Source organism: Oreochromis niloticus, linkage group LG6, assembly GCF_001858045.2.
Source record: "Oreochromis niloticus isolate F11D_XX linkage group LG6, O_niloticus_UMD_NMBU, whole genome shotgun sequence".
Classification (NCBI taxonomy): Eukaryota; Metazoa; Chordata; class Actinopteri; order Cichliformes; family Cichlidae; genus Oreochromis; species Oreochromis niloticus.
The window spans coordinates 22,639,370-22,666,681 of NC_031971.2; the positions used below are offsets into that span (position 1 = coordinate 22,639,370).

A 27,312-nucleotide genomic window follows, 5' to 3' on the forward strand; every position below is an offset into this window, starting at 1 on the left:
GCGGTGGTGGTTTCCATTTTCAAAATGAGGGACCAGAAATTGTTCTCCAGTTATTGGGGTATCACACTGCCCAGTCTCCTGGAGAAAGTCTATAACAGGGTGCTGAAAAGGAAGCTCCAGCTGATTGCTGATTCCATTCTTCACCTTTGCCGTACTTTTAAGAAGGATCATCGGAGTTTGGCCATCTTGCGTACATGGGACATTTTGGAATGTACATGTACATTTTGGAAACGTTGAAAAGGTTTACAACCAGGCCATCTGGTCTTTGTGTGAACAAAGTAAGAGCTGTCCCTGCATTCTTCACATAAAGTCAAGCATGTTCTCAGCTTTTGTTGGACTCTAAGGTTGCCCCCTGGCTCCAGTCCTGTTTTTGATTTTCAAGGCATAGGCAGGCGTTTGCTCTGGGAATCTCTAAATCTGTTTGCTCTGTTGGCTTCGTCAGAGTGTGACCTTTTGGATGCATTAGAGTTTATTTTTCTTCCAGCTGTCACTGATGTTTCACATGTCATTATGTTAAATTATTTTTTTTATCATCTCCATAATTTAGTTTTGCATGGTAACATATAATAGGAACTGAAATTAGATCTTTCAAACAGAAGAGTTGGGATTATCACTTGGGTCTGTAGCCGGTGTGAGAGACTGTGTGTGTCTGAGAAGTGTGGATGTGTCATGTCCCCTCTACACTGCCCCCCTGCAGGTCAACAACAAAGCCAACACAGTGACCAGTCCTAAAGACACTGGCCCTGCCCCTGCACTGGTATACACACACAGTCTCATCTACACTCACAGCTTCTTTCACAAAACATCTATATGTACCTGCCTCACATCCCACTGTGGAGAGGTTCAGGTTCACCCTTTCCACATTGTAAGATCATATTCTTTTTGATCTCAACCTTTGATAACAAGATTTCAACTGTTAAAAAAAGGCATGTAAGAATATTGTAGTAACATGGGGTGAAATACATGTCTAGCACCAATAATAGACTATCCCTGAATGAAATAGTGCATATAGACCTTTGTAACTGTGCAGCATGTCCCAGCTCCAGATTTTTTCATAAAGCTATCTATGAAAGATATTTATAATTCAGATTGATGTATTTATTAATTCATTCATCTGAATTGGCCGTGCATGCATGGGGTATATAACGCTTGGCCAGTTTGGATTTGCTGAATTTATGCACCGTTAATGTTGGGTTAAAGTAAGTTAAGTCTTTATATACACACACATACACACACACACACACACACACACACACACACACACACACACACACACACACACACACACGTTTGGATTAGGCTCTAATGAACCTGGACCTGAATCTGTGGTTAGGGTAACCTCTACCTCAACCCCCCCACTTCTTGTGTTCTTGTATTTCTTAAGAAACTCTTCCTCTTTTCTTGCTCTTTTCATTTGTACCATGCATGAATTCCTTTCATGTCATTGTACTGTACATCTGTTAGATTTGCAATTAAAAGTAAAATTGCTGACAGTAATCCACATGTGCATTTTGTAGGATTTGTTACTGGCATAGTTGGTCTGTGCATGACTGTAAAGATTGTGAGGATAGCTGTTCCTTGGGCATTACTCATTGGCTTGGGCATGGTGTCTGCTGAATAACTGTCTACGTCAGGCCACATGACTGCCACTATGCATGATGTCAAAGACTTTCCGTCCTCCCATTTGCTGTCAAGTTGATTACGCATGAGCACATGCACATGACATCTGTCTTTCCTCTCTTTCTCACTCCATCATCACACACACACGCCCACCCCCCAATACACAAACACACATACACACTCGCACAAGGCTGCCGATGTTATAATCTTATGTAATCTGGGCGAGTGATTAGAAAGACTGAGCTGGTCACCAGGATCAATTCTACAAAAACCCAGACATCTGATTACCAAGTGAGGCTAGGGCTGCTGAGAGAAAATCAGATGCAAAAAAAGACCACACTATGCAGAAAGAGAGGAAAGAATATGAAATAAAATAAACAAGAAACTGACACACACATTTGAATTTGGTTTCAGATACATTGTGATGAATAGATTTACAGATAGACAAAGTTAAAGATTATAATGAGTAACTGATGTAAGTGGTCGACCATCTTCTTGACTGTCAGTTTTTGAAAATACACAAATACATTTTCTTCAGAAATATCTGTCCAGTCACAACTTTTCTTGCATTTTTGAAGTATTTGCTCCCACAAGTGCCTATTATATGTTTTTCTTAGGAACCACAGACAACTGTGATACACAACCCTGTGGATGGAAACAAGGTATAACATAAACAAACTTCACTTTCACTGATGGCTACATTTAATATTAAGTCTGTTTGCTCCTGTACTATAGACTTTCTCAGTAAGAGCTAACAGGAATGTTTTCTAATTTACCAACAAGAATAAAGCAAATTTGCTCATAAATCAGAGATTGTGAGACCATTTAGACTTTAAAACTCTCTATTTAAGACTTAATTGTATTACAAATGCATGTTGCATGATATCATTAAAGAAGCATGCATTATGTGTCCATAATCTTTTTGTCATTCTTTGTCAGGAGTCAATTGAGAGTGCCAACACCACCATTGAGGATGAAGATGTGAAAGGTAGTAAAAACTGTATGGTTTACAGACTTGCAGATCTCTGCTACACTGGTAATGTTAGTCGATCCTCATGATTTCCAGTCAGACTGGTCGCTCCCATCTGTGTTTTTCTACATCCTGCTTTGTTACGCAGTTAACAGCAGGTTAACTACTCCTGCTCCCATTTGGCTTTTAACTCTTGCAAAATGCAGATTGTTCTGTTCTTTTGCTGTCTTCGCCTCCAACTGCATCCATGTACTCTTAGGTTAATACAAAAATGGGAACACATGCTGCTTTTGTGCCCACCATTTTATGTTTTTATTATTATTAAATGTTTCCACTCTGCATTTTTTTACTCTTCTTTTATGTGTTTTTGTTGAGAAAATCTTTTTTTCGCTATCTCTCCCACCATACATGGTTATCTTTGTTACATCTTCCGCCCTTTATACACACTGGACACCCAATCATTCAATCATCCACGCATCCCATCTCAGCCCTTCGTCTGGGCAGCTTAGTGAGTGGTATCTTGAGTTCTAAGAGCCGTTCCTCACAGATGTCTGACTCAAGACAGACTCCCACCTCCTCAATTCAGAGTAAGTCCTCCACAATGGGGAAGATGCCCTGTTTTGCTTACCCAGTCATCCCTGTGAGGTAGTGTTCCTTATATGTAAAGTGTCTCAAATGCCATGCTCCTGATGTTCAGATCATATCCTTTTCTTAGACCACTGAGTGTTTGCAGTAGTCTGTGATTTAAGAAAATTACTCCTTAGTGACTATCCCTTCTTCAGTAAAATGAAACCTCTGTTTATGACCCTATTTGCTCCTTTCGTCTGAAGGTGAAGGACTTCTTACACAGTTTTTTAAAATATTATTATTTAACATGTCTGTTGTTTCAAAAATTGAGTATTTTTTTCAATATCCCCCAGCCTGCACCAATAACAATAAAGGTAACTGTCAATATTACTAAGTTAAAAATGCTTTTACAGCAAATACTTGCATCTGACATTGGTTTGTCTTGATTCATTTGAGCTTTGTTGGGTGAAATATACTGTCATCCTGCATTTTTCCTGCCTGATATCACTATTAGTCATGGGAGGCTTTCTTCCAGCTTTTTTTTTTTTGACTCAGACATGAATGATCAAAAATGTTGTGAAATCCTTTCTTGAGCGCCTTCCATTTCTAATAACATTAAAATCCTGCAAATCCGTAGAGTAGAACTCATCTGAAGCTGATTTTTAGCTGCACTCTGAGCATTTGCCTGAAATAAAGTAAAAACACATTTATTACTCCAGTTTAGCTGATGATTTTCTGTGATCTTGTGTTTTAGCTCGAAAACAAGAAATCATCAAAGTTACTGAGCAGTTAATTGAATCTATCAACAATGGAGACTTTGAGGCCTACGCGTAAGTTTCCTTCCATTCACGTTTTCCCAGTAACATAACTAACTAATATATGATTTGATAGAATTATTTGCTTGTCTTCTTTGCTGATGCTACATTATGTTTCTGGTGGAACAGGAAAATTTGTGATCCTGGTTTGACTTCCTTTGAGCCCGAGGCCCTGGGCAACCTTGTTGAAGGACATGACTTTCATCGCTTTTATTTTGAGAATGGTAGGTTCAAGACGATTAATTCTGACTTTAGAAAAAAAGCTGCATCAGCAGTATCATTTCAAGAATTGGCTCAAATTTCTGCATTTCACAAGAAAATCGATAAACTAATAATAACCCGAGCAACATTTGACAGATTAAAATGAAAGAAAGAGAATTAGAAAGAGAATTTGCAGATAACTTTTGCTTATGCAACAGATATTTCCAATTGAAATCTGCTAGCTTTTAGTCTAAGAGTTAGAAACAGTTGGCTGCCCTCAAATCAGCATTGGACACAAGGAATAATTAAGGAGGATGTTTAAATAACAGTACTGGAGTCTTTTAACACAGAGATTTAGTATAAACATGTTTGCTTACATTGGTATGACGAGATTTATGAACGACATGATTCGTTTGTCTTAGTCACAATCTGGAGAACTGCTGATTTTCAGCAGGGAAGTACTTGCATTTTTACATGAAATATTCTGATGAAAACATACAGTTGAAGTGACCAAACACAATCAATATACTCCACTGGAAAAGCCATTTTTATTACAAAGAAATGACATTTCAACCCGCAGAAGAGTAAATATTATCATAAACTGATCAGAAAAAGTCTGTAGCGCATCAACACTGTTCTTCTTCCACAAACTTTCATGGGAATGTATACTGGTGTGTTTTGCAACAAATGGGATCAGCTGGTTTGTACTTGCCTTCTGTAGTTTGTTTTAATACAAAGTCAAACATTAAGACTGCTAACTTTTTGAATCTGCATGCTCCATCTGCCTGTTACTTTGCAGCTGGAACAACTGAATTTCTCCAATAAGGGATAATAAATTTTAAATAACTGCTCTGAGCTCACAATAGAAATCCATCTTTAGGGAGCTGATAAAACAGAAACAAGGCAAATAAATCAGACCTCGAAGAAAACAAATGCATGACATACTAATCTTCTTTTCAACATTCACACTATCAGGTACATCTGTGCATGTCAACACCAGTTCATAGATTTGTAGTTGACATAAGCTTGTCAAAATGATAAATGTTTGCACAGAGCCATGGAAACTTTTATTTGGAGGACATGATGCACAAAAACGCATAATATGATTAAGATACCTAAAATAACAAAGTCCAGTTCACAACCAAGGAGTTATTCAGATTGTTGTTGAAACACAATATTATAGGAACATTACTGGAGTTGGACTGGATTGTTTGTCCTATATCAATATTTAGTTCAGTTTATAGTTCATATTTGCTGCTAAACTACAAGGGCATTGACTAACCTTGGAGCAAAAAAAAAAAATCACTCATGAATAATGACTGCTATATATGGCAGAATGTCCTCAGTCTGGGTAAAAATAGTTCAGATAAACCAGATATGCCCCAGAAACCTCAATCACTTGGCAACCCCGTGCTTGTCCACTATCCAGCATCAACATATGGAGACTTCACTTGCTCTGATTTCATATCAGTTAATACTCCAAGGAAGAATCAGCATTTTGTTTTTGATGCGACTGTATCTGCTGTATGATATTAACATAAAAAGGAGTAACTTTTACCCAACTATGTGTGGAGAGTGGGGAAATACTACCCATGACATTCACACATTATCTGGCATTTTCTCTCTTTCTCTCTTTCATTTGCAGCATTGTCCAAAGGGAATAAGCCAGTTCACACCATCCTATTGAACCCACATGTGCACCTTATTGGGGAAAATGCAGCATGTATTGCCTATATTCGGCTGACCCAATACATGGATAGCAGTGGCATGCCTCGCACCATGCAGTCTGAGGAGACCCGAGTGTGGCACCGCCGTGATGGAAAGTGGCAGAACATTCACTTTCATCGCTCTGGCTCGCCTAGCATCCCCCAGTAAGAGAACTGCAAAGCAGAAAATGTGTTTTAGGAAAATTGATGTACCACCTGGTTAATGTAATGCAGCTGTGGGCTCCGGGGTACGATCAACGGTGTTCTCACTGTTGGGTATTGATGCTAATCAATACAGGGCACACTTTCTGTGCTTAACCAGCCGCAAAGCTTATTTCAGTCAGTAATTATAATGATCTGTTTAAACATTTAAACATCTGTTTGACTTTGAATTTATTTTTCAATTACTGAACATTATTCAGATGAAGTTGCGGGAATTATAATACAGAATGTAGCCAAGCAACAATTGTGGAATTATGCTTAGAAAAAAAATTCTGTTTATCTCTACCTACATTCTTCTCCTCTTTAAAAATTAAGATATGAGGTTTCATATGTATACTACCATTGTGTGTAGTTCGAGTTCTACATATTCAACTTCAATTCATGTTTTGATCAAGCTGTAGTACATTGGTATAAAGCAAGCTTTATACCAATGTACTACAGTAGTGGATGAGACAAAGAAACAGAAAAGGGGCAGTCAGAAAACCTGGAAGACTGCTTCATATATGCACTATTGCATATATAGTATTACAACAGAAACGGTGAGAATGAAATTATTAAGTAGATTATGAAAACTAAGCTGTTGTAGTATTTTAAGCAGGAAGCATTCTTTATATTTCTAGATGTTAAATGCTTAGATTTAAGGAAACATTTTTGCTTTTGCTTGTCGAGAAAAAGGGAGGTAACCAGGATGAGCTGTTGGATGAAGTGTGGGTTCTTTTGTGATTCAGCGACATCCTTTTATTGTTAGAGTAAAAATAATTATGCCAAGCTTGGCGTTGCCGCTCTTGAATTTCCCCAAAGTTTCCTTACTCCTACTTAGATAAAAATAAGTACCAGCTATCACTTCACTATTGAGAAAACAGGGAATTCCTGTATTACAGTATGATGTAATATTAATTTAACCAAAAGGGAACTCACATTTTTTACTTAACCCCAACCCCGTCCACATCCTGGGCTTCCCACTCTATCACTCTATCAAAGCTTGAAAGTCAACATTTGGTGTGACCACCTTTATTCTCCAACACAGTCTGCACTCTCTTAGCTAGCTTTCTTCTAATATCTTTAAGTGGTTTCAGGAATAGTTCTTCGGGCTTCTTGAAGGACATTCAAAGCTCTTCTTTGGCATTTTTGGCAGATTCAACTAAAGAAATTAAACAAATGTGTTTTTCCACAAGGCTCCCCGTAACAAAGTGCCTAAAGATACAATGTAAAGTTAGTTCTTTGTTAATTTCTCTGTTATGTGCAGACAAACACTGGTTGATTCTGTCAGCAAGGTACCTTTTTATGGATGAACAATTCATAGTCTAATTTTTGTGGCCTAAACAAACAAACACAAATCAAAATAAACTACAACAAAACAACAACAAATCATACTCTGAAAGTGGCCAGGTACAATAACTGGGCTGAAAACTGTACAAATAAAAAAAAACTGAAAGAACTTCAGAAAGCCTGGAGAATTATTGCCAAAGACCAACTTGGAAAGAAAGAAAATCTGGCTCCATGGAAGCAAAATATAATAAATGTTTGAATGGTATTGTAGCTAGATTATGTAAACCAGTGCTACCAGCACAGGTAGCTAAAACGTTTCTGAATGATTTTTGATGATTTTTTTCTTTCTTTCTATCTGGGAAGATTAGAATAGTTTATAAATCCATAACTCCAGTTTCAGTTTAACCGCTGTTTTGAATTAATTGCATGCTCAAAAAAAATGTTTTGTCTCACTACCATTTCTTCTTGTTGCATGTTGAAGCTCTACTTGGAACCTTGTTAAGATCCAACCATGCAAAATATGATTTTTTGTCGGCCATTTTTCAAGTGTTCTTAAACTTTTGATCGGGACTGTATAATGCACTGAAACTGTAGTCGTATAACATAAAATATCACCTTAAGCATTCCTTGCAGACTTTCTTTAAAAGTGAAAGAACTCCTGCTGATTTGTTTTGAAATGAGATCCTGGGAAATATTCACTTGGCATGGCGTTATCATAATATCGTGTATAAACTGTTTGCTTTGCAAAGACTAAGTATAAATGTTGGCATTATATTTGAACACACCTGTGCAAGTGTCTTGTTGGCATTTCTGGGATATTACCAGTAAACAGTACCTCAGAGCTGTTTGCATGCCAGTACCATGCCAGTGCTTTTCACTTTCACTGATGTGTGCTTTTCATTACATGCCATTACATGCCTTAATATGTTTTCTCAAAAGATCCTTTTTGTGCTCTGTCTGGTCAGCAGAGATTCACACGGTTGTTCTCTGTCTTTTCAGTTAATGGAACATCAACATGTGGTCACATAAAAAAAAGAAAAAGAAAAAAGAACCCCCATCAGCAAATCTAGTGGAGCAACTAGCCAGTTCATGACTGCTTTTTGACCCCTCTATAAGGATATGACATCGCACAGGAAACAAGTATTACTACATTTTACTGTTATGGCATTTTATTAATGGACGTCATTCGAAACCACCACCGGGTGGCTGCACACCGTATTTGGACATTATGAAACAAGCAGATTGAGAAAAAATGTTTTTTGTTTGTTTTTTAAGATGTTTTGGTATGCATTTTAAATATAAAATAGAGATGTTTAAAGATCTACAACTGTAACCTCTCCCAAAAAAATAGTTATGTATTTTTACGTGTATTTATGTGTGTGCAATTCAAAAACATTTGGAAGATCAGAATGTTAAAAATTGAGCTTGCTTTAGTTCTGGTGATGTATATACATTGTGATTGTTGGTTTAAAAAAACAAAACACAACAAAAACAATTATTGAAATTGCTATTCTTGCTATCAGAGGACATAAGAGTTTACGTAAAATCCAGTTTATGAGCTACATTTATGTTTGCTATGAGCTAAGTCATACTGTTTAAATTGTCAGATTTCAATCTATAGTACTAATTTAAATGTAAAGAAAAGCAGAGCAGCTTACACTTGCGTTGAGATATGTTTGCCTTTATATAAGTGAAATAAGAAATAAGAGAATGTAGCATATATGTAATATATGAAAATCCAAGACTATTGTGTAGTGCATGGTGGGGGGAGGGGGGTGTTATCGTGCGTAAGATCATATGAAACTATTATATCTTCTGTTTGATTTGTCACTGACTTGTTTGTTTGTATTTGTTAATGTTGTGCATCAGTCCTGTCCAAATGTTTCTAATGTCCTCCAGCATCATGGAACTGTTGTAAAAACAATAACGTTGTTATTGTTACCATCCAAATATCAGAATCTCATATCTAAGACGAGGAAAATAAACTCCTGGTTGCCGAAGCACCACTTACATTTTGTACAAAAAATAAGACGAAAACAAGCTCATTTTTCATAATGTTTGTACTTGTATTGTATAACTGTATGTAGGGTTTCTTTTGTCATTTTATTCTTGTCATACCAGTGTGTTATTTTGCCAATTGCATAGAGGTGGTGCAGATGATGAAGATGGCACAAAAGCACTAGAAGGTTTGCCTTCTGTCAGGTCAAGTGATACAAACTGGTGGTTGGACTAATAGGTCTGGAAGCACTGTAATGAAAAAGTTGCACCAAGGCAAGAGGATGGTATCAGAAAATTGAAGGAGAGAAAGTGCAATGGACTGTAATAAATGTTGGGATGTCTTCCTTGGCGATCAGTGCTTCTGCTAGCCAGTGGTCTTACCACTGCAGGACAATGGCAGTGTCTTTGTCATCCCTCCTGTTTGCTCTTTTCGACTGATTTGTCTCTTCTTTTTTAAAAGGGGAAAATATCATAAACATTTCTTTCGACAAAACGTATGATGTCAATGCAATGCACCACTCCTTATCTGGTGTGTAACTGTTGCCAGCATGGCAATGGATGGCTTAACATGTTTAAGAAATAAATAAATCAGCTAAAATGTGTGATAATTGATGTGTTTTAATTTTATTTTGTGTTACTTTGGTATTGATTTTTCATGCATTTGTGTCCTGTGGTTTGGTCACTGTGTGATTAGATGGTTGTGCTTCAGAAATGCTAAGCCCAGACCAGGCTATATTTTTGTGCCTCATTATTTGGATATTTAAAGACTTATATTACATTTTCATGTTTAGACATACTCTGAAATACAACATGTACAACCTGGGCTCTGGGGAGGCCAATCCATGACTGATAGTGTGCCTACGTATCTGTTTTCTACGCAGGCATGCTTTTACTGCATTAGCAGTGTGTTTGGGATGATTTTCCTGCTGAAAATGATGCTGTTATTAATCAGATGCTTTCCAGATGGTATTGCATGGTGGACCAAAATCTTATTGTTCACAATTCCATCAATTTTGACAAGATCTCCAACACCACTGACTAAAATACAGCCCCAAACCCTGACAGAGCCTCAGCTGTGTTTTATAGTATGACTGTAGACAATCACTGTTATGACTTCTTCTGTTGTCCTGATTCCTCAAATTTTTTAAGGATACATTGTACACAATGTCGAAATATGCCAAGTATTGAGTTGATAGCGCTTTGGGAATCACCTTGCTGTTGCAAAATTACCATTTACTCCTCTCAAAGTGTTATCTTTGGCTATTTTTTGTATTTAACTAAAGAAATGAAAAAGAATTATGTGCTTTTGCTAGTAACAAACTGTCTAAAGATACAGTTTAAAATTTGTTCTTTGCTAATTTGCCTGTTTTGTGTAGATACAACACTGGTTGATCCTTGTAGTTAGGTGCCTTTTTGTGCATGGATGATTGATTAAAAAAATATTCCCCTGAAAATGGTCAGGTGTGAGGACTGGACTGAAAATGAGTGAGAAAGCATTTCAACATTTAAGCTACCAGGTGAAACATGTTTATGATCAATAAAGTTGGATTCTACTTACCTTGCTAGTATGGAGGTAAAGTGTATTAAATAAGCAGTTCAACCTTAAATGACCTCCTTGGATGAAGAATTGCTAACCTTTCAACCCTCTTACCATCAACAAGTTCTTGCATTCACTGGCTTTGTGGGGCTACTGCACAAGGACAACTGCAGGTTGCTAAACAAAGGAAAGGATCTTTAGATCACAACGCCAGAAGAGTGCATTTCACACAGACCTGATCATGTGTCAATTAGGCAAATCAATTTCTTAACCCACTGTGATGATAGCTGTCCTGTTTATAAACCATTTCTTCCCAAGCAGCTGATTTGAATCTTAGTAAACATGGGTGCAGGTTTATGGATTATTTGTAATGCTTTTTAAAGACTGGAACTGTGTCTTTGAAAATTTATAGTGTAAGGTAACATTTATAAAACCCATTTATCTTGAGTTTAAATGGGAATCTGTTCCTTCTGGGCTACCCCTGATGCCCAGTAGGAGGCAATACAAAGTCTAAGTCCATGTGCCTAACTTTCACAGTATTTACTAAATTACATGTTTTATGTAAATCTTTATTATAAAACTGATGGGACTGGAAGTAACAGGAATAAAATAAGAAAATTTTTAAGATAAATTTTCATTTGTCGCAGTAGGAAAAGTGTAGTGTATTACACATTTGCCCAACAAACAAAAGCTCCCCAGTTCAGTTCTGGGAAATAAATCCTTTTGGAGTTAAGTCAGGAAGAAAATCCAGCATGACGTTCATGACCAAAAAGGCAGAGGCGCCCAGCGTGGTGACCTCTTGCAAAAAAAGAAGCAGACTAAAGTAGTTTCTAGAAAAGCACAGATGGAATTAATAATTCTCAGTTCCAGTAAGCTCTGAACTTGGTTATGCAAGACCTCCCCTGAGACACAACCATCAACAATACACTCAAGCTACTGTTTTGGCATGTCAAAATGGCCTGTTCTACAGTTAAAAGATGTAATCAGATACCACACAGCACATTTGTAGATTTTTATTCTCAGCTATAGATACACTGCAGCCATTTTCTTTTCTGCATTTTTGAATTTTGATACAGTAATACATGCCTTTATAGATATTTATTTATATATGCATTGTATATGTATATACGGGTCATCATCACAGAGAAGGGATGCTGAGTCTTCAAATTAAAAGCATATCTGTCACAGTGAATCTCCACTAATTTGCATTTTTTTTCTCTAAATCACAAAATAAACAGTGAGAGTGAGAGTAAATACATTGCATGTTGTAAATACAAACAGTAGCGATGCTCCGAGCTGTGGATAATCATATATTTAAGCTCTCAACCTGCTTTGTTACAGCAATCCCTCCACAATGAGACTATCCCTGTGGCTGATATATTCTGTACCTTGTATTGCAGTGCACAGAAAGCATGGAGGTGTCCTCTTCTGACATTCAGGAGTGCAAATGCTAATTGTGTAAAATAAACATTTCTTTTCTTTGCTGACAGAAACTGCTACACACTCTTTAACTACACACGCCGAATCATTCACTCACACACATAACACAAAACTGCCTTAATCTACTTCAACAATCGGATTCAAAAGATAAACTAACAAATCTTTACATAAATAAAACAGTGAGTGTATCGTCATCTTACCACAAATGTAATATTAGAAAACTGGGATTATTCCATTCCCCAGTGCCAAATCCTGAGGGGCTGAATTATTAAATTAAATAACTTAAATAACAAGTTAAAATCACCTACAGAAACTTTTGACCAGCGTTCAGTGTGGTATTTAACTCATCAAATGCACAGACAAAATCAAACCTAAAGCACATACAGTCACACATGCACTCATCACATCCATACTTTAAAAGTGGAGGTCAACAATGTTTAGTTGAAACATAATAATAAAGAATGAAAGACACACACACAAGGTAAAGAAAGGCAGAAGGGCAATCCACACAACGACAAAGCAGTCAAAGCTAGGATCAAACTGACAGATGTTGATTAGTCATGCCTGTTAAGTTCACATGAGTGATTATTCATTCCTAGGCTACAGATGTCAGTAATGTTGAGATTAAATAGAATATATAATTCCCAAAGACAGAGTACACATAGTCAACACGAAACACAACAGCAGCAGTTAAATTCAGTGTCAGTACAGTCTGATTTTCTGTTTGTGACATCTTGACCATCTGAATCAAAAAAGCAGAGGCTAGTACAGTGAGTGAGAAGTTGTTTTTTTTTTCATAAAGGATTATCTGTGAAAGTTGTGAGAGGCAGTGCAATGTGAAATATCGTCTTTCAGTCCAAGCACCTACTCCAAGAGCAGTACCAGTGTTTTTAAGTAAAATGTACTTTATCTTCTGGAGGTTTGTGAGTTATTTGATGGGGACAGTGTCGCTCTGTTTTCTTTGAGTGTTCTGTTGCTCTACCACAGGATCAGACAAACCTATCAGACAACTTGAATCGGAAAGTAAAACAATCAGGAGATCAACAAAAGGCTTTCTTTGGTCACAAAAGGCAAAAAAATAAAAAAATAAAAAAAAATACAGAAATTTAGAAATACTTTAACATCACACAGGGAAAAAAAAAAAACTCCTAATCAGGAACTAAAAATCATCTTCCAGGTCCTAAAGGGGAAGACTGTGGTAGCTTTGAGGTGTGTTTGTGCACACTAGGATTGCATGTGACTAATGCATAGGACTAGCAGGGATTTTAGCATGGGCACAACCAGGGAGTTGGGCAGAGTGTTACTCAATCATTTACTCTTCCTTCCTCATCGTCATTGTTCTTTTCTTCTTCGTAGTAGCGGTGAAAGAGCTGGTGGAGATGCTGTTGGAGATCACGGGTTTTCGATCCTTTTCTTGGGTGGTCCACTTTCTCTTGAATGACCTGTTTGTGCTGCCCAGCTCCCTCAACCACTGTTTGTATGAGAGTGCAACCCTTACGCAGATGGGCCCTGGACAGGGAGCAAGAGGCAGGGAGGGGAAATAGATGAAGAAAGATAAATATCTTTGAAAAAATTCCCCTGTGGAAAATAAAGTAAAGGAAGAGCTATAGTTACAGATATATTATAGGAGAAAACCCCCCCCCCACACAGATTAGACCGTGTAAATCCAACATAAAATTTTTGGATTTACACAGTTGAATTGAATTCAGGTTTACTTATAAAGTGCCAAATCCCAAAAACGATCACCTCAGGACACTTGATACTGTAAAGTAAAGACCCTACAGTATTCTGGAGAAAACCCCAATAATCAAGTGACTCTATATCACCCACATGGGGGACGAAATGTGAAAGCTCTGCCTCCCATTCTACTTTTCGAAATTCTAGAAACCACAAATAAGCCTGCCGTCTGAAAGCGGAAGTGCTCTGTTGGGATAATATAAAACTGTCTGATGATGGTATCATGAAGCCTGATTACTCAGGATTTTGTATGTAAAGAGAAGGACATTTTTAATTCAGTTATGGACTTAACAGTGAGCCTGAGAAGCAGTTATGGGAGAAATTGATCTCTCTTTCTCATCTCTATTATTACTCTCTCTGCACACATGCACAACATGATGCATGCTCAATCACCCAGGTAAGGAAATCCCAAAAACTTGATTCTGTTCATCTGGACCTGAATCACTATGACTAGATGAAAGGAATCAACTTTTTGCGAACAACTTCATAACTATTTTCTTAGTGGAGAAAGCTTAAGATTGTTTTGCAAAACTCATACTGTTAAGGCTGAAAACATGTCTTCCCCTACATGGAATCTGAATTCAGGTTCCCCAAACCAACCTTTTGAGCCAGTTTTTCCTGAATTAAACATTTTTATAAAATACCACTATTAGGAAACCTACGGAGTTCTACTCAAAACTCATTTGTGTCAAAATTGATCTTTTTCTTTTTCATTTTGGTGTTTTTTGCTTGCTAATTACTTGGAATATTTAAGACTATTCAACTTCTATGCTACTCAAAAGCAGCAACACAATGTACTCAATAAAACTATGATTTACTAAAAACAACAAAATAGTGCACGAATAATAATTTTAATTTAGTGCACGGGACAACATTTTCTTACACTTGTTCACAAAAGAGTTAAAAAATGATAAACTCAAATCTCACTGGTTTATTTACATGTTTGACTTTTATAATTGTTTAAGAATACAAAAAACTAGTTTGCGAGCACAAATGAACATGCGCAAACATTAGTCAGTATTAGTAAGCTTCACACACACACACACACACACACAAACACACACAAACACACAAGTGCACTCCAGTAGGCACACCTCCTGACCACTGTTCCATCCTCTTTGATAGTCTCTCTTTCTACCACATGAGGGAGCTCTGTTCCGCTAAAACCACTCAAATAACCAAATGCCTGGTGGCATAAAAAGCAAAGAACACAGTCTCTTAATTCAAAGTGATTAAATGATAAAAACATACATTTCAAACTTGAAACATCTTCATAATATGCTATTTGTTTAATATTTTTTTAACACAAGGTAGTTGAGCTAAGACATTTTGATGAATGTTGATGTATGGGTATTTAGTTAATATGTGGTTATGTGGTTGGGGAATAATGGTGACAAAGTGTTTAAAAACCTCTTTGAAGTCATCCTGGGCTGTAGGGAGATCAGAGGTCAAAGACTGATCACCATGGTGTGTCACTGTCCTTTCACCCTCCACCACTGTTGTCCTTTCCGTGTGACTGATCTTGCGTTCATCAGCCGTCTCCTGCCTTAAAGATGACGAATGCTCACGTTCGGTAAAAGTCACCTAGGTCAGAAAGAAAGTTTATTTAGCTTTACTTTATATATTAATATCAGTATAGATGTTACACCTTCCATTTAAAAACCCCCCAAAACAAACAAAACAAAACAAAACAAAAAACCCCAAAACAAAATGGAACAAAACACTATGAAGAAGGACACCTGCAACACACATACCTCGGTGTGGTCTCCCTCACTTTTCACGACTGTCCGCTTCACAACCTTAGAGTAGCCATCTCCCTCCGCTGCAGGGACAAACCCCTGAGGAGCCCCTTCTAGGGTCATCTCTTCATGCTCCGCACCATCCGCGGAAACACACTTCCGTATAATTTTACGGGTAACCTGAGCAAGATAATGCATTTAACAACTACATATAGGATTAACTTTCGAAGCTGCACATAGTGCATATAGTGCATTTTTTCTCCACCTTTTTGACAACTATGTGTCCATTTTCATCCTTGTACCTTTCTTCTGACACCGACTGGGCAGGGAGGTCTGGCATTTCATCAGACTATGAGGAAAACAAGACAACTAATAATCAGAAAGGCTCATTTGGGTCAGTGAAATATTCACGTCTTTAACTGACAAATTAGTGCAACTGTATGTTCGAGTAAAATAAGGCACACAACTTTTAGGCAGTAATTCAGTGAGAAAACAGAGACTTCCGGACACAGGAAACAAACTTGCATTTTCAGATGTATTTTGTTAAACCAAGAAAAAAAAAGTGCTCACAGCAGCACAAAACTCTCAGGTTAGGCTCATACATGTTAATCAAGGGGTGTGTTATCTAATTTGAACCCATTTTCATCCTTTCTGTTTAGCTTTTATTTAGTTGCCACACTGGTTTAAAACGTCATCAGTCATGCTAAATCAGATACCTGAATGACAACTCTTCTTTGTACTATTCTGGCAGTCAAAAATTCGTCATCTGAACTTTCTGACATTGATCCAAGCTCAGCGGTGATCTCCTGACCAAGCAACACAAATCCATTGACATTTAATAATGAATGACAGCATGAATGGTAGGTTTGCAGGAAAGCAAGCAAGAAGCAGAGTGATATGTTGCACTTTCAGATGATTGCATGTCATTTTGTACATTACACTGAAAGTACAACATGGCAGTCTATAATTAAACAAACAAAAAGGAAAATACACCATGCTTTTACCTAGATGACAATAAATGTGCCTGCTGATGAAAAAAAGTAACTCATGTTATCACTGTGAGTGATCCTACTAGTTACAGGCAGCAAAGTGACATGCTAAGTTAGGATTAGTCAAATGTGAAATCAAAACAAATTAAGGGTTAGAAGGAGTTTTAGATCCCATTCATGTGGCTACAGGGTTACCAGCAGTCATTCCTCTCTGAAGCAAATATAGTAATTTGGCCAAGCTCAGCTCTGGGGAAAACGCTTGCAGGTTTTTTACCAACTCTCATCTTACCCTTGTCAGAGATTTATCAGTATCGTGATATGCTGCAGTTTCACAGACAGGCGGTGGTTGTGAAGTCTCACACAAGGTGAATTCTTCATCTGATGTTTCTTGCATTTCTTCTCTCTTTACATCTACACGATAAAGAGGCTCATGGACAAAAGAAGCGTCTTCATAATCTTCACTTCCAGAAGACAACAGTACTTTTTGATTCAACTTTTTCTGCACTCTAGGGTGATCCTGGGCTTGACTTCCACTTGACCTAGCACTTGTCTCAGATTCATCGGGATCAGGCTCTGAGAAATCGGATGAACCCTGTTTGCAGTCAAAGTAAGGCTCTGGATCAGAATATTCATTGGTTGGACTGTCTGCACCACTATGCACTATATGACTGTATCCTGAAGGTATCTGAGTATAGGTAGATGAAATAGAGGATGCCTCTGCATAGCCAGGTGGCAAGTTGTACTCCTCATCAGAGGCTGAAGAAGAATCAGTTTTGGGTTTGACTGAAGAAGACTGAGAGTCAAAACATTCATCGTCTACTGAAGTCAGAGATCCTTCTGAATGGTGTTCACTGGTCCTGTCCTCATCTGAAGATATTTTTAAGTTCCTTGATGAGGAATTGGGTACCAGTTCTTCAAAGCTAAAATTTCTTGCAGATATCACTGTCTCGGGAGTCAAATCAGAAAGAGAGTGTGAAGACAAATCTTCATTATGTATACTGTCAACAGAGTTTGCTGCCCATAACTGAAGTCTATCTGGGATAGTCTGTGATTCCTCTGTCACACCTTTAAAGTCATTAGATGGCTTAGCTAATTCATGTACTTCTTGACTCTGAAGAATGTCAGTTGTAGCATCTTCCCAAGAAATATCTTTCTCAGGTATGTCAGACTTGCTCTTTGTGGCAACTGAAGGAAATTTCTGAGTATTTTTTAGACCATGTGTGCTTAACTGGAATGCATCCACATGTAAGCTTGGTTCTTCCATTTCTTCACAAAGTCTTTGGGAAGATTCTGGGCTCGAAAGAGATTCATTAGAGGACTCAGAAATGTCTTTATGAAGACCAGAGCTTGATGGTACACTTGTGACAAGTTTTGTTACATCAGGAATGACTGACACCATTTCATGTTCAAGCTGAATGGATGTCTGGAAATGTGGAGGCTCTGTAATGGGAATATCTGGGTTATCTACATCAAGCTGTGCAGCAGATGATAGATTGACTTTTGGCATATCACTATATTCTGCAGGGCCATGATCCTGAAGGAAAATATCTTTGAACTCATACATTTGGTTAACTGCAGGGATCTCGTTGGTGGATTCAGATGAATGTGGTTTAAGTGCCTCTGGTCTGAACTTAAGTTTCATCTCCTCCAGATCTGACAGAAGCTGGTCAAGCTGAGGGGACCCAGACCCTGGTGGTGTTGGTGTGGATTCTGAGGACATGACAGTTGCAGCATCTGGGCTATCTTGAGCTGTTTGAGAGACTGATTGTAGAGTCATGAAGCTTGGTTTAACTAAGTAATAATCTTCACTTGTGGGAGATGACATTTTGTCTTTTTCCTGTGGTGCACTAATTTGATTGGTCACTGTGGTGTCAAATTGTGCTTTACCCAAGTCAAAGTTAGCTGGAATTGGTAATTCTAGTTTTTTAGTGAAAACTGTATTTGAATCACATGGTAAGGATGGGGATTCTGCTGGAAAGACCTGCCTCTGTCCTAAATCAAGATTTTTTTGTTGTGAATCTTGTGAAATATTTGTCTTGGAAGATGCAGGTGACACCTGAAAGAAATGGTACAATGAAGTGGGAATTAAAAATAAATATCATGGGTGGTTTTGTTGTTGATTTATGGAAGACTCCAATGACGCATGCATTTTTCAAGATTTTTCAAGGACAAGTTGGTATTTTAAATATGAGAACAGTGAGCAATATTTCAAATAATGAAGTTCACTTGTAGCACACATGCATATAAAACAGAATTAACATATTATTAAGAAATATGTTAATACATGTATTTAACAGGCAGCATGAGGTTTAAAAAGCATGGCATGACCAATTAAGATGCACATAGATATTTTTGAAATATTCTTCATAGCAGTACATAATTGACAAGATATTATATTACAAATATGATAGACTTGCAAAAATGAATAACCAAAGATTTGGTTTACTGTGAAGATGAACATGCACTTTTGAGTATAAAGTCACTTCAATGTCATATTATAAAGTCAGCCATCCAGCAGTTTATAAAAAATGTCCCAGTCAACTGCTAGTGCACTTTGCTGAGCTGCATTGTAATAATAATTCCACTGATTCAAAAAACCTGCCCAAATGACACAAGCATTATAAGGAACAGTTACAAAAACACATCAGGTGAAAATTAGAATCAACACAACCAACGCAAGGTGTTGTGCCCCTGCCAATACATTTGAGAAAGCAAAATGTGTGGGTTTTAAATGTAAAAATTCTTTGACGGAGGATGTACTTTCAAAGAGGAAGAAAAATATCAGCTGTCGCAAATTTAGAATTCTGTGTTTTTTAACTGAACAGCTAAATATTGCAAAAAATTTACTGCAACTACAGTAAATAAAAAATACATCTCTATTGGTAATCTCTATTAGTTTTGCTTCAGAGAAAGGGCATTCCATCTGTTCTAATGCAAACATGCCATGGTCAGAGAGCTATTGCTTGTTATTGGTGGAAGCCAGTACTTAAAAATCAACACTGCATTCACTGATATGTAACAGCCTTTGCTGCCTTACCAATGCCATGGAAATTTTTTTCTTGAACTTGATCGGGGATTTTCTTTTCATGGGCTTTTCATGTACTTGGGAAGATCAGTCTTGGACATGTGATATTGTTGTGTCCATTTTTGTTCATACACACGTTGTATTCACTTCAGGGATTCTTTTTTCCTTGAGGTTGTTCATGGAAAGCCTCCTCTAGCCAGGTACCATGATGAAAACCACTGTTTCCTACATCTGGCTTGTGACTCAAATGATGAAAACTGACTGTGATGTCTGGTTTATTGTGATCTAATATAGACTTTTTGGCATTTAGGCTTTATTAAAAAACAAACTGAAAAAAGGTTATTTATATCTTAGTAAAGAGTTATGGGTTCTTTTTCTGATGTTTCATTTTGTGTAGTCTTTGTTTCAAGATATGTATCTGTGACTGTAACTAATGTAGAGTGAGATCAGAATTTTGTAATCTATTTGAATGCTCTTCTATTTTTTCTTCTTATTTGCCGAAACCAAAAGCAACAGATCCTCTGTCTGAACTAGCCTGCATGCCAGATATACTTGGGCAACTCCCTCTGGTGGACCATCTGCATCATGTGATGACATTTCATTTGACAACTTTTTATTTGTCCAGGGAACAATAGTGACAGATATAGCATTTCATTTCCTTTCTAAATTATTTGTTGCACCAAATATTATAATATCATAAAATCAAAGTCAAATACCTCAGCACCCCTGAACAAAATTGTTTTGACCAGATGGTGACCCTTGAATTTATAATTTATGTTGTCGCGCCTCCATCAGATAGGCATTTCTGCTGGTGTAACTCTACCAACTAATGCAAAAGGTTGGTTTGGACAGAATAAAACAGATAAACAACTGGTCACACTGCATGCTGAGTATGGGCAGTACTCAAAGGTCAGCCACAACACTGAAACTACCGGATATTTGGTAGATACCCAGCAAAACACCTATGGTCCACTGATGCATGCACATAGGACGTTACATGCAGGTTACACTACACAAGACTAGACCTAAACTAGACCTTTCTCCAAAATGTGGCCTGCATTTCCAGCATTACAGCCTTAAGCCTGTGACAAAAATCAGCAGACTTGAGCTTAATATAACTTGACTGGCGTTAGGGGTGGGCAGTATAAACGGTATAAGGTAGAAACGATATAAATTTAGCCAACGGTAGAGATTTTGCCTATACTGCTCTAGCCTGGATGTTAAACTTAATTGTTACACCTGGTAAAGCAGCAACGCTTTTATTAAGGATTAAAGAATTTACACAGTTTTTAACTCTGTGATGCCGCAGTGTTCGTTTGACTTTGGGACCTGAAGAAGACGGAGTTTTGGACCCAGATTACTCCGCGAGGCTCCTGACTATGGCAGCCGTAATGCTCCGGCAATCCATCAAGCGGTGCGCCTTCATAGCTTACCAAAGTCGTACTAAAACATTTTTTGACAGATTTCTGCGCGCCGTGTACCACTTAAAATCGGTTCGAGGGCGGTAAGCACAACCAGAATTCAGACATGAGGCACACTGTCTATTTTTGAGAAAGTTAAAGGATTTGAAGTGTGCCTTATAGTGTGTAAAGTACGTTATACAGAAGAAAAGAATATATTGCGATATATATCGTGACCGCACATGCTTCAAATTATACCGTGATATGAATTTTAGGCCATATCGACCAGCCCTAACTGGCGTGGATAATCATTAAACATTACACATTAGGGAACACGAAAGGCTTGGTCAAACAAAAAACAAAACCCCCTCAAGATTAGGACTCGAAATACAACCACATTCACTAAAAAAGGCAACAGTGGAAAACACATAAGGGAACATTAAGCTCATTTTGAGTTAATCCCATGATCCTAGTAGTACCTAGCAGCCCTAGCAGTAACTAGTTGGCCTTACTTGCATTGAGGAAAATAGCATAAGGACTAAGGAATAACTGTGATAAATAGAAAATATGTGTAGGGGAATCACACAGTTTATCATAAATTAACTTCATAAGGCAAGATTAGGGGTGTCTTCAGCATTGCAGTAGAGATGCTTGAAAATCCTAACACAATAGTTGTTATGCCAAAAAAGATGACTGGTGACTGGTGAAAAACTAGAAAAAAAAAATTGAACCGTTTTTGTTACTGTTGTGTCAGGATGGTTTTTTTTGTGATGTTCAACTGAGTTGACTAAATAGGTCGATGGTTTCAGAAAATCTGATATCAGAACAGGAACATTTTCCTTTATACATTGGATCAAAAAGATGTGACACTAGTCTGGGAAAACAAACTTTGTTTTGTATGCTAGATTCAGTAACATATCTCATTTCATATGAATGTGACGGCAAGGAATGCAAAAATGAAGTATGTACCTGGGTACGGATAGATAGAGGTTTAAAATCTGATGAAAAAGCCTTGACCGAAGTTGATTTTTCTCTGAAAGCATAACTTGACCTTGGGGAGGAAGTTGTGTCACGTTCATTTTCTGGGGACGAAGGGCTATTATTTGATAAAGAATCGGGACCAAAGTCAGATGAATGTGACTGAGAGGACACTGGTCTGATCTCATCAAACATAATTTCCAGACACAAATCAGAATCTTCCCAGTCCGAAAATGCTGATTCTGGTGTAACCGACCTTTGCCCTAACAATTCCGCATTACATTCATTATGGGGACATCTGAACTGAGGAACAGGTGAGTCCGGAGAGAGCGGCCTAAATTCACCTTCAGACTCCAACGATTCAGGAGACTGTGGCCTTAATTCCGCCACCCACTCGTCTAGAAGATAAAGGGTATGTTCTGTATCAGATGGTTCTGATGGCGAAGACGCAGAAGGCATAGTTCTCAAGTCACTACTTTGGAAGTCAAACAAAGTGTCACATTCGTTGTCATGTGTAAAGCCTCGCACAACCTGTGCATAGGTCAAAGGTCTTGAAGCAGGCAGCAAAGGGGATGATTTTACAGTAAGAGCTGTGTGTTTAACTTCAACATTTGAAGAGTGGGAATCTGGTGAATCTGGTCTGTTGTCCTCAAACATTTGTGCAAGACAAGATTCTAAATCCTCATTATCGGACATTGTTGAAAGAGGTGACGTGGGCCTATATTCAGAATATTGCAAGTAGTAGTTACAATGTTGACTGATTGTTGGACTCAACATCATGGAAGAAGAATGAGGACATTGATGAACTGACACCACAGATTCTGGGGAGGATGCTCTAAAGTCTGCCAGCCAACTGTTCAAGAGTGAAAAGTCCAAACCAGGAGACACAAACTCTGGAGACAATGCTCTATTATCTGACAACAAATCCAGACTAAAATCAGATGAATGTGACTGAGAGGACACTGGTCTGATCTCATCAAACATAATTTCCAGACACAAATCAGAATCTTCCCAGTCCGAAAATGCTGATTCTGGTGTAACCGACCTTTGCCCTAACAATTCCGCATTACATTCATTATGGGGACATCTGAACTGAGGAACAGGTGAGTCCGGAGAGAGCGGCCTAAATTCACCTTCAGACTCCAACGATTCAGGAGACTGTGGCCTTAATTCCGCCACCCACTCGTCTAGAAGATAAAGGGTATGTTCTGTATCAGATGGTTCTGATGGCGAAGACGCAGAAGGCATAGTTCTCAAGTCACTACTTTGGAAGTCAAACAAAGTGTCACATTCGTTGTCATGTGTAAAGCCTCGCACAACCTGTGCATAGGTCAAAGGTCTTGAAGCAGGCAGCAAAGGGGATGATTTTACAGTAAGAGCTGTGTGTTTAACTTCAACATTTGAAGAGTGGGAATCTGGTGAATCTGGTCTGTTGTCCTCAAACATTTGTGCAAGACAAGATTCTAAATCCTCATTATCGGACATTGTTGAAAGAGGTGACGTGGGCCTATATTCAGAATATTGCAAGTAGTAGTTACAATGTTGACTGATTGTTGGACTCAACATCATGGAAGAAGAATGAGGACATTGATGAACTGACACCACAGATTCTGGGGAGGATGCTCTAAAGTCTGCCAGCCAACTGTTCAAGAGTGAAAAGTCCAAACCAGGAGACACAAACTCTGGAGACAATGCTCTATTATCTGATAACAAATCCAGACTAAAATCAGATGAATGTGACTGAGAGGACACTGGTCTGATCTCATCAAACATAATTTCCAGACACAAATCAGAATCTTCCCAGTCCGAAAATACTGATTCTGGTGTAACCGACCTTTGCCCTAACAACTCCGCATTACATTCATTATGGGGACATCTGAACTGAGGAACAGGTGAGTCCGGAGAGAGCGGCCTAAATTCACCTTCAGACTCCAACGATTCAGGAGACTGTGGCCTTAATTCCGCCACCCACTCGTCTAGAAGATAAAGGGTATGTTCTGTATCAGATGGTTCTGATGGCGAAGACGCAGAAGGCATAGTTCTCAAGTCACTACTTTGGAAGTCAAACAAAGTGTCACATTCGTTGTCATGTGTAAAGCCTCGCACAACCTGTGCATAGGTCAAAGGTCTTGAAGCAGGCAGCAAAGGGGATGATTTTACAGTAAGAGCTGAGTGTTTAACTTCAACATTTGAAGAGTGGGAATCTGGTGAATCTGGTCTGTTGTCCTCAAACGTTTGTGCAAGAGAAGATTTTAAATCCTCATTATCGGACATTGTTGAAAGAGGTGATGTGGGCCTATTTTCAGAATATTGCAAGTAGTAGTTACAATGTTGACTGATTGTTGGACTCAACATCATGGAAGAAGAATGAGGACATTGATGAACTGACACCACAGATTCTGGGGAGGATGCTCTAAAGTCTGCCAGCCAAGTGTTCAAGAGTGAAAAGTCCAAACCAGGAGACACAAACTCTGGAGACAATGCTCTATTATCTGATAACAAATCCAGACTAAAATCAGATGAATGTGACTGAGAGGACACTGGTCTGATCTCATCAAACATAATTTCCAAACACAAATCAGAATCTTCCCAGTCCGAAAATGCTGATTCTGGTGTAACCGACCTTTGCCCTAACAATTCCGCATTACATTCATTATGGGGACATCTGAACTGAGGAACAGGTGAGTCCAGAGAGAGCGGCCTAAATTCACCTTCAGACTCCAACGATTCAGGAGACTGTGGCCTTAATTCCGCCACCCACTCGTCTAGAAGATAAAGGGTATGTTCTGTATCAGATGGTTCTGATGGCGAAGACGCAGAAGGCATAGTTCTCAAGTCACTACTTTGGAAGTCAAACAAAGTGTCACATTCGTTGTCATGTGTAAAGCCTCGCACAACCTGTGCATAGGTCAAAGGTCTTGAAGCAGGCAGCAAAGGGGATGATTTTACAGTAAGAGCTGAGTGTTTCACTTCAACATTTGAAGAGTGGGAATCTGGTGAATCTGGTCTGTTGTCCTCAAACATTTGTGCAAGACAAGATTTTAAATCCTCATTATCGGACATTGTTGAAAGAGGTGATGTGGGCCTATTTTCAGAATATTGCAAGTAGTAGTTACAATGTTGACTGATTGTTGGACTCAACATCATGGAAGAAGAATGAGGACATTGATGAACTGACACCACAGATTCTGGGAGGATGCTCTAAAGTCTGCCAGCCAACTGTTCAAGAGTGAAAAGTCCAAACCAGGAGACACAAACTCTGGAGACAATGCTCTATTATCTGATAACAAATCCAGACTAAAATCAGATGAATGTGACTGAGAGGACACTGGTCTGATCTCATCAAACATAATTTCCAGACACAAATCAGAATCTTCCCAGTCCGAAAATGCTGATTCTGGTGTAACCGACCTTTGCCCTAACAATTCCGCATTACATTCATTATGGGGACATCTGAACTGAGGAACAGGTGAGTCCGGAGAGAGCGGCCTAAATTCACCTTCAGACTCCAACGATTCAGGAGACTGTGGCCTTAATTGCGCCACCCACTCGTCTAGAAGATAAAGGGTATGTTCTGTATCAGATGGTTCTGATGGCGAAGACGCAGAAGGCATAGTTCTCAAGTCACTACTTTGGAAGTCAAACAAAGTGTCACATTCGTTGTCATGTGTAAAGCCTCGCACAACCTGTGCATAGGTCAAAGGTCTTGAAGCAGGCAGCAAAGGGGATGATTTTACAGTAAGAGCTGTGTGTTTAACTTCAACATTTGAAGAGTGGGAATCTGGTGAATCTGGTCTGTTGTCCTCAAACATTTGTGCAAGACAAGATTCTAAATCCTCATTATCGGACATTGTTGAAAGAGGTGACGTGGGCCTATTTTCAGAATATTGCAAGTAGTAGTTACAATGTTGACTGATTGTTGGACTCAACATCATGGAAGAAGAATGAGGACATTGATGAACTGACACCACAGATTCTGGGGAGGATGCTCTAAAGTCTGCCAGCCAAGTGTTCAAGAGTGAAAAGTCCAAACCAGGAGACACAAACTCTGGAGACAATGCTCTATTATCTGATAACAAATCCAGACTAAATCAGATGAATGTGACTGAGAGGACACTGGTCTGATCTCATCAAACATAATTTCCAGACACAAATCAGAATCTTCCCAGTCCGAAAATACTGATTCTGGTGTAACCGACCTTTGCCCTAACAATTCCGCATTACATTCATTATGGGGACATCTGAACTGAGGAACAGGTGAGTCCGGAGAGAGCGGCCTAAATTCACCTTCAGACTCCAACGATTCAGGAGACTGTGGCCTTAATTCCGCCACCCACTCGTCTAGAAGATAAAGGGTATGTTCTGTATCAGATGGTTCTGATGGCGAAGACGCAGAAGGCATAGTTCTCAAGTCACTACTTTGGAAGTCAAACAAAGTGTCACATTCGTTGTCATGTGTAAAGCCTCGCACAACCTGTGCATAGGTCAAAGGTCTTGAAGCAGGCAGCAAAGGGGATGATTTTACAGTAAGAGCTGAGTGTTTAACTTCAACATTTGAAGAGTGGGAATCTGGTGAATCTGGTCTGTTGTCCTCAAACGTTTGTGCAAGAGAAGATTTTAAATCCTCATTATCGGACATTGTTGAAAGAGGTGATGTGGGCCTATTTTCAGAATATTGCAAGTAGTAGTTACAATGTTGACTGATTGTTGGACTCAACATCATGGAAGAAGAATGAGGACATTGATGAACTGACACCACAGATTCTGGGGAGGATGCTCTAAAGTCTGCCAGCCAAGTGTTCAAGAGTGAAAAGTCCAAACCAGGAGACACAAACTCTGGAGACAATGCTCTATTATCTGATAACAAATCCAGACTAAAATCAGATGAATGTGACTGAGAGGACACTGGTCTGATCTCATCAAACATAATTTCCAAACACAAATCAGAATCTTCCCAGTCCGAAAATGCTGATTCTGGTGTAACCGACCTTTGCCCTAACAATTCCGCATTACATTCATTATGGGGACATCTGAACTGAGGAACAGGTGAGTCCAGAGAGAGCGGCCTAAATTCACCTTCAGACTCCAACGATTCAGGA

The 27,312-nt window shown here is 38.6% G+C and overlaps 2 protein-coding genes across 16 annotated transcripts in view; one reads left to right on the forward strand and one right to left on the reverse strand.

Moving 5' to 3' along the window:
• camk2d2 (calcium/calmodulin-dependent protein kinase (CaM kinase) II delta 2) overlaps positions 1-10,822 on the forward strand; it is a 41,836-nt gene extending 31,014 nt beyond the window's left edge. For 3 of the 9 annotated variants that reach the window (XM_019359815.2, XM_025907755.1, XM_025907756.1), the window contains exons 14-21: positions 698-757; positions 2,238-2,282; positions 2,560-2,608; positions 3,511-3,531; positions 3,912-3,987; positions 4,102-4,196; positions 5,819-6,044; positions 8,370-10,822. In XM_019359815.2, coding sequence (XP_019215360.1) covers positions 698-757; positions 2,238-2,282; positions 2,560-2,608; positions 3,511-3,531; positions 3,912-3,987; positions 4,102-4,196; positions 5,819-6,044; positions 8,370-8,373 — 576 coding nt within the window. In that variant the 3' untranslated portion in view covers positions 8,374-10,822. The remainder of the gene's footprint in view (positions 1-697; positions 758-2,237; positions 2,283-2,559; positions 2,609-3,510; positions 3,532-3,911; positions 3,988-4,101; positions 4,197-5,818; positions 6,045-8,369) is intronic. The other 6 variants (XM_019359817.2, XM_025907757.1, XM_019359816.2 and 3 more) reach the window with 3 other exon arrangements.
• Positions 10,823-11,902: 1,080 nt separating this feature from the next.
• ank2a (ankyrin 2a, neuronal) overlaps positions 11,903-27,312 on the reverse strand; it is a 98,012-nt gene continuing 82,602 nt past the window's right edge. For 6 of the 7 annotated variants that reach the window (XM_025907752.1, XM_025907750.1, XM_025907753.1 and 3 more), the window contains 5 exons: positions 16,087-16,170; positions 15,837-16,001; positions 15,493-15,666; positions 15,177-15,268; positions 11,903-13,854 (listed from right to left, as the gene is read on the reverse strand). In XM_025907752.1, coding sequence (XP_025763537.1) covers positions 13,650-13,854; positions 15,177-15,268; positions 15,493-15,666; positions 15,837-16,001; positions 16,087-16,170 — 720 coding nt within the window. In that variant the 3' untranslated portion in view covers positions 11,903-13,649. The remainder of the gene's footprint in view (positions 13,855-15,176; positions 15,269-15,492; positions 15,667-15,836; positions 16,002-16,086; positions 16,171-27,312) is intronic. The other variant, XM_025907748.1, reaches the window with a different exon arrangement.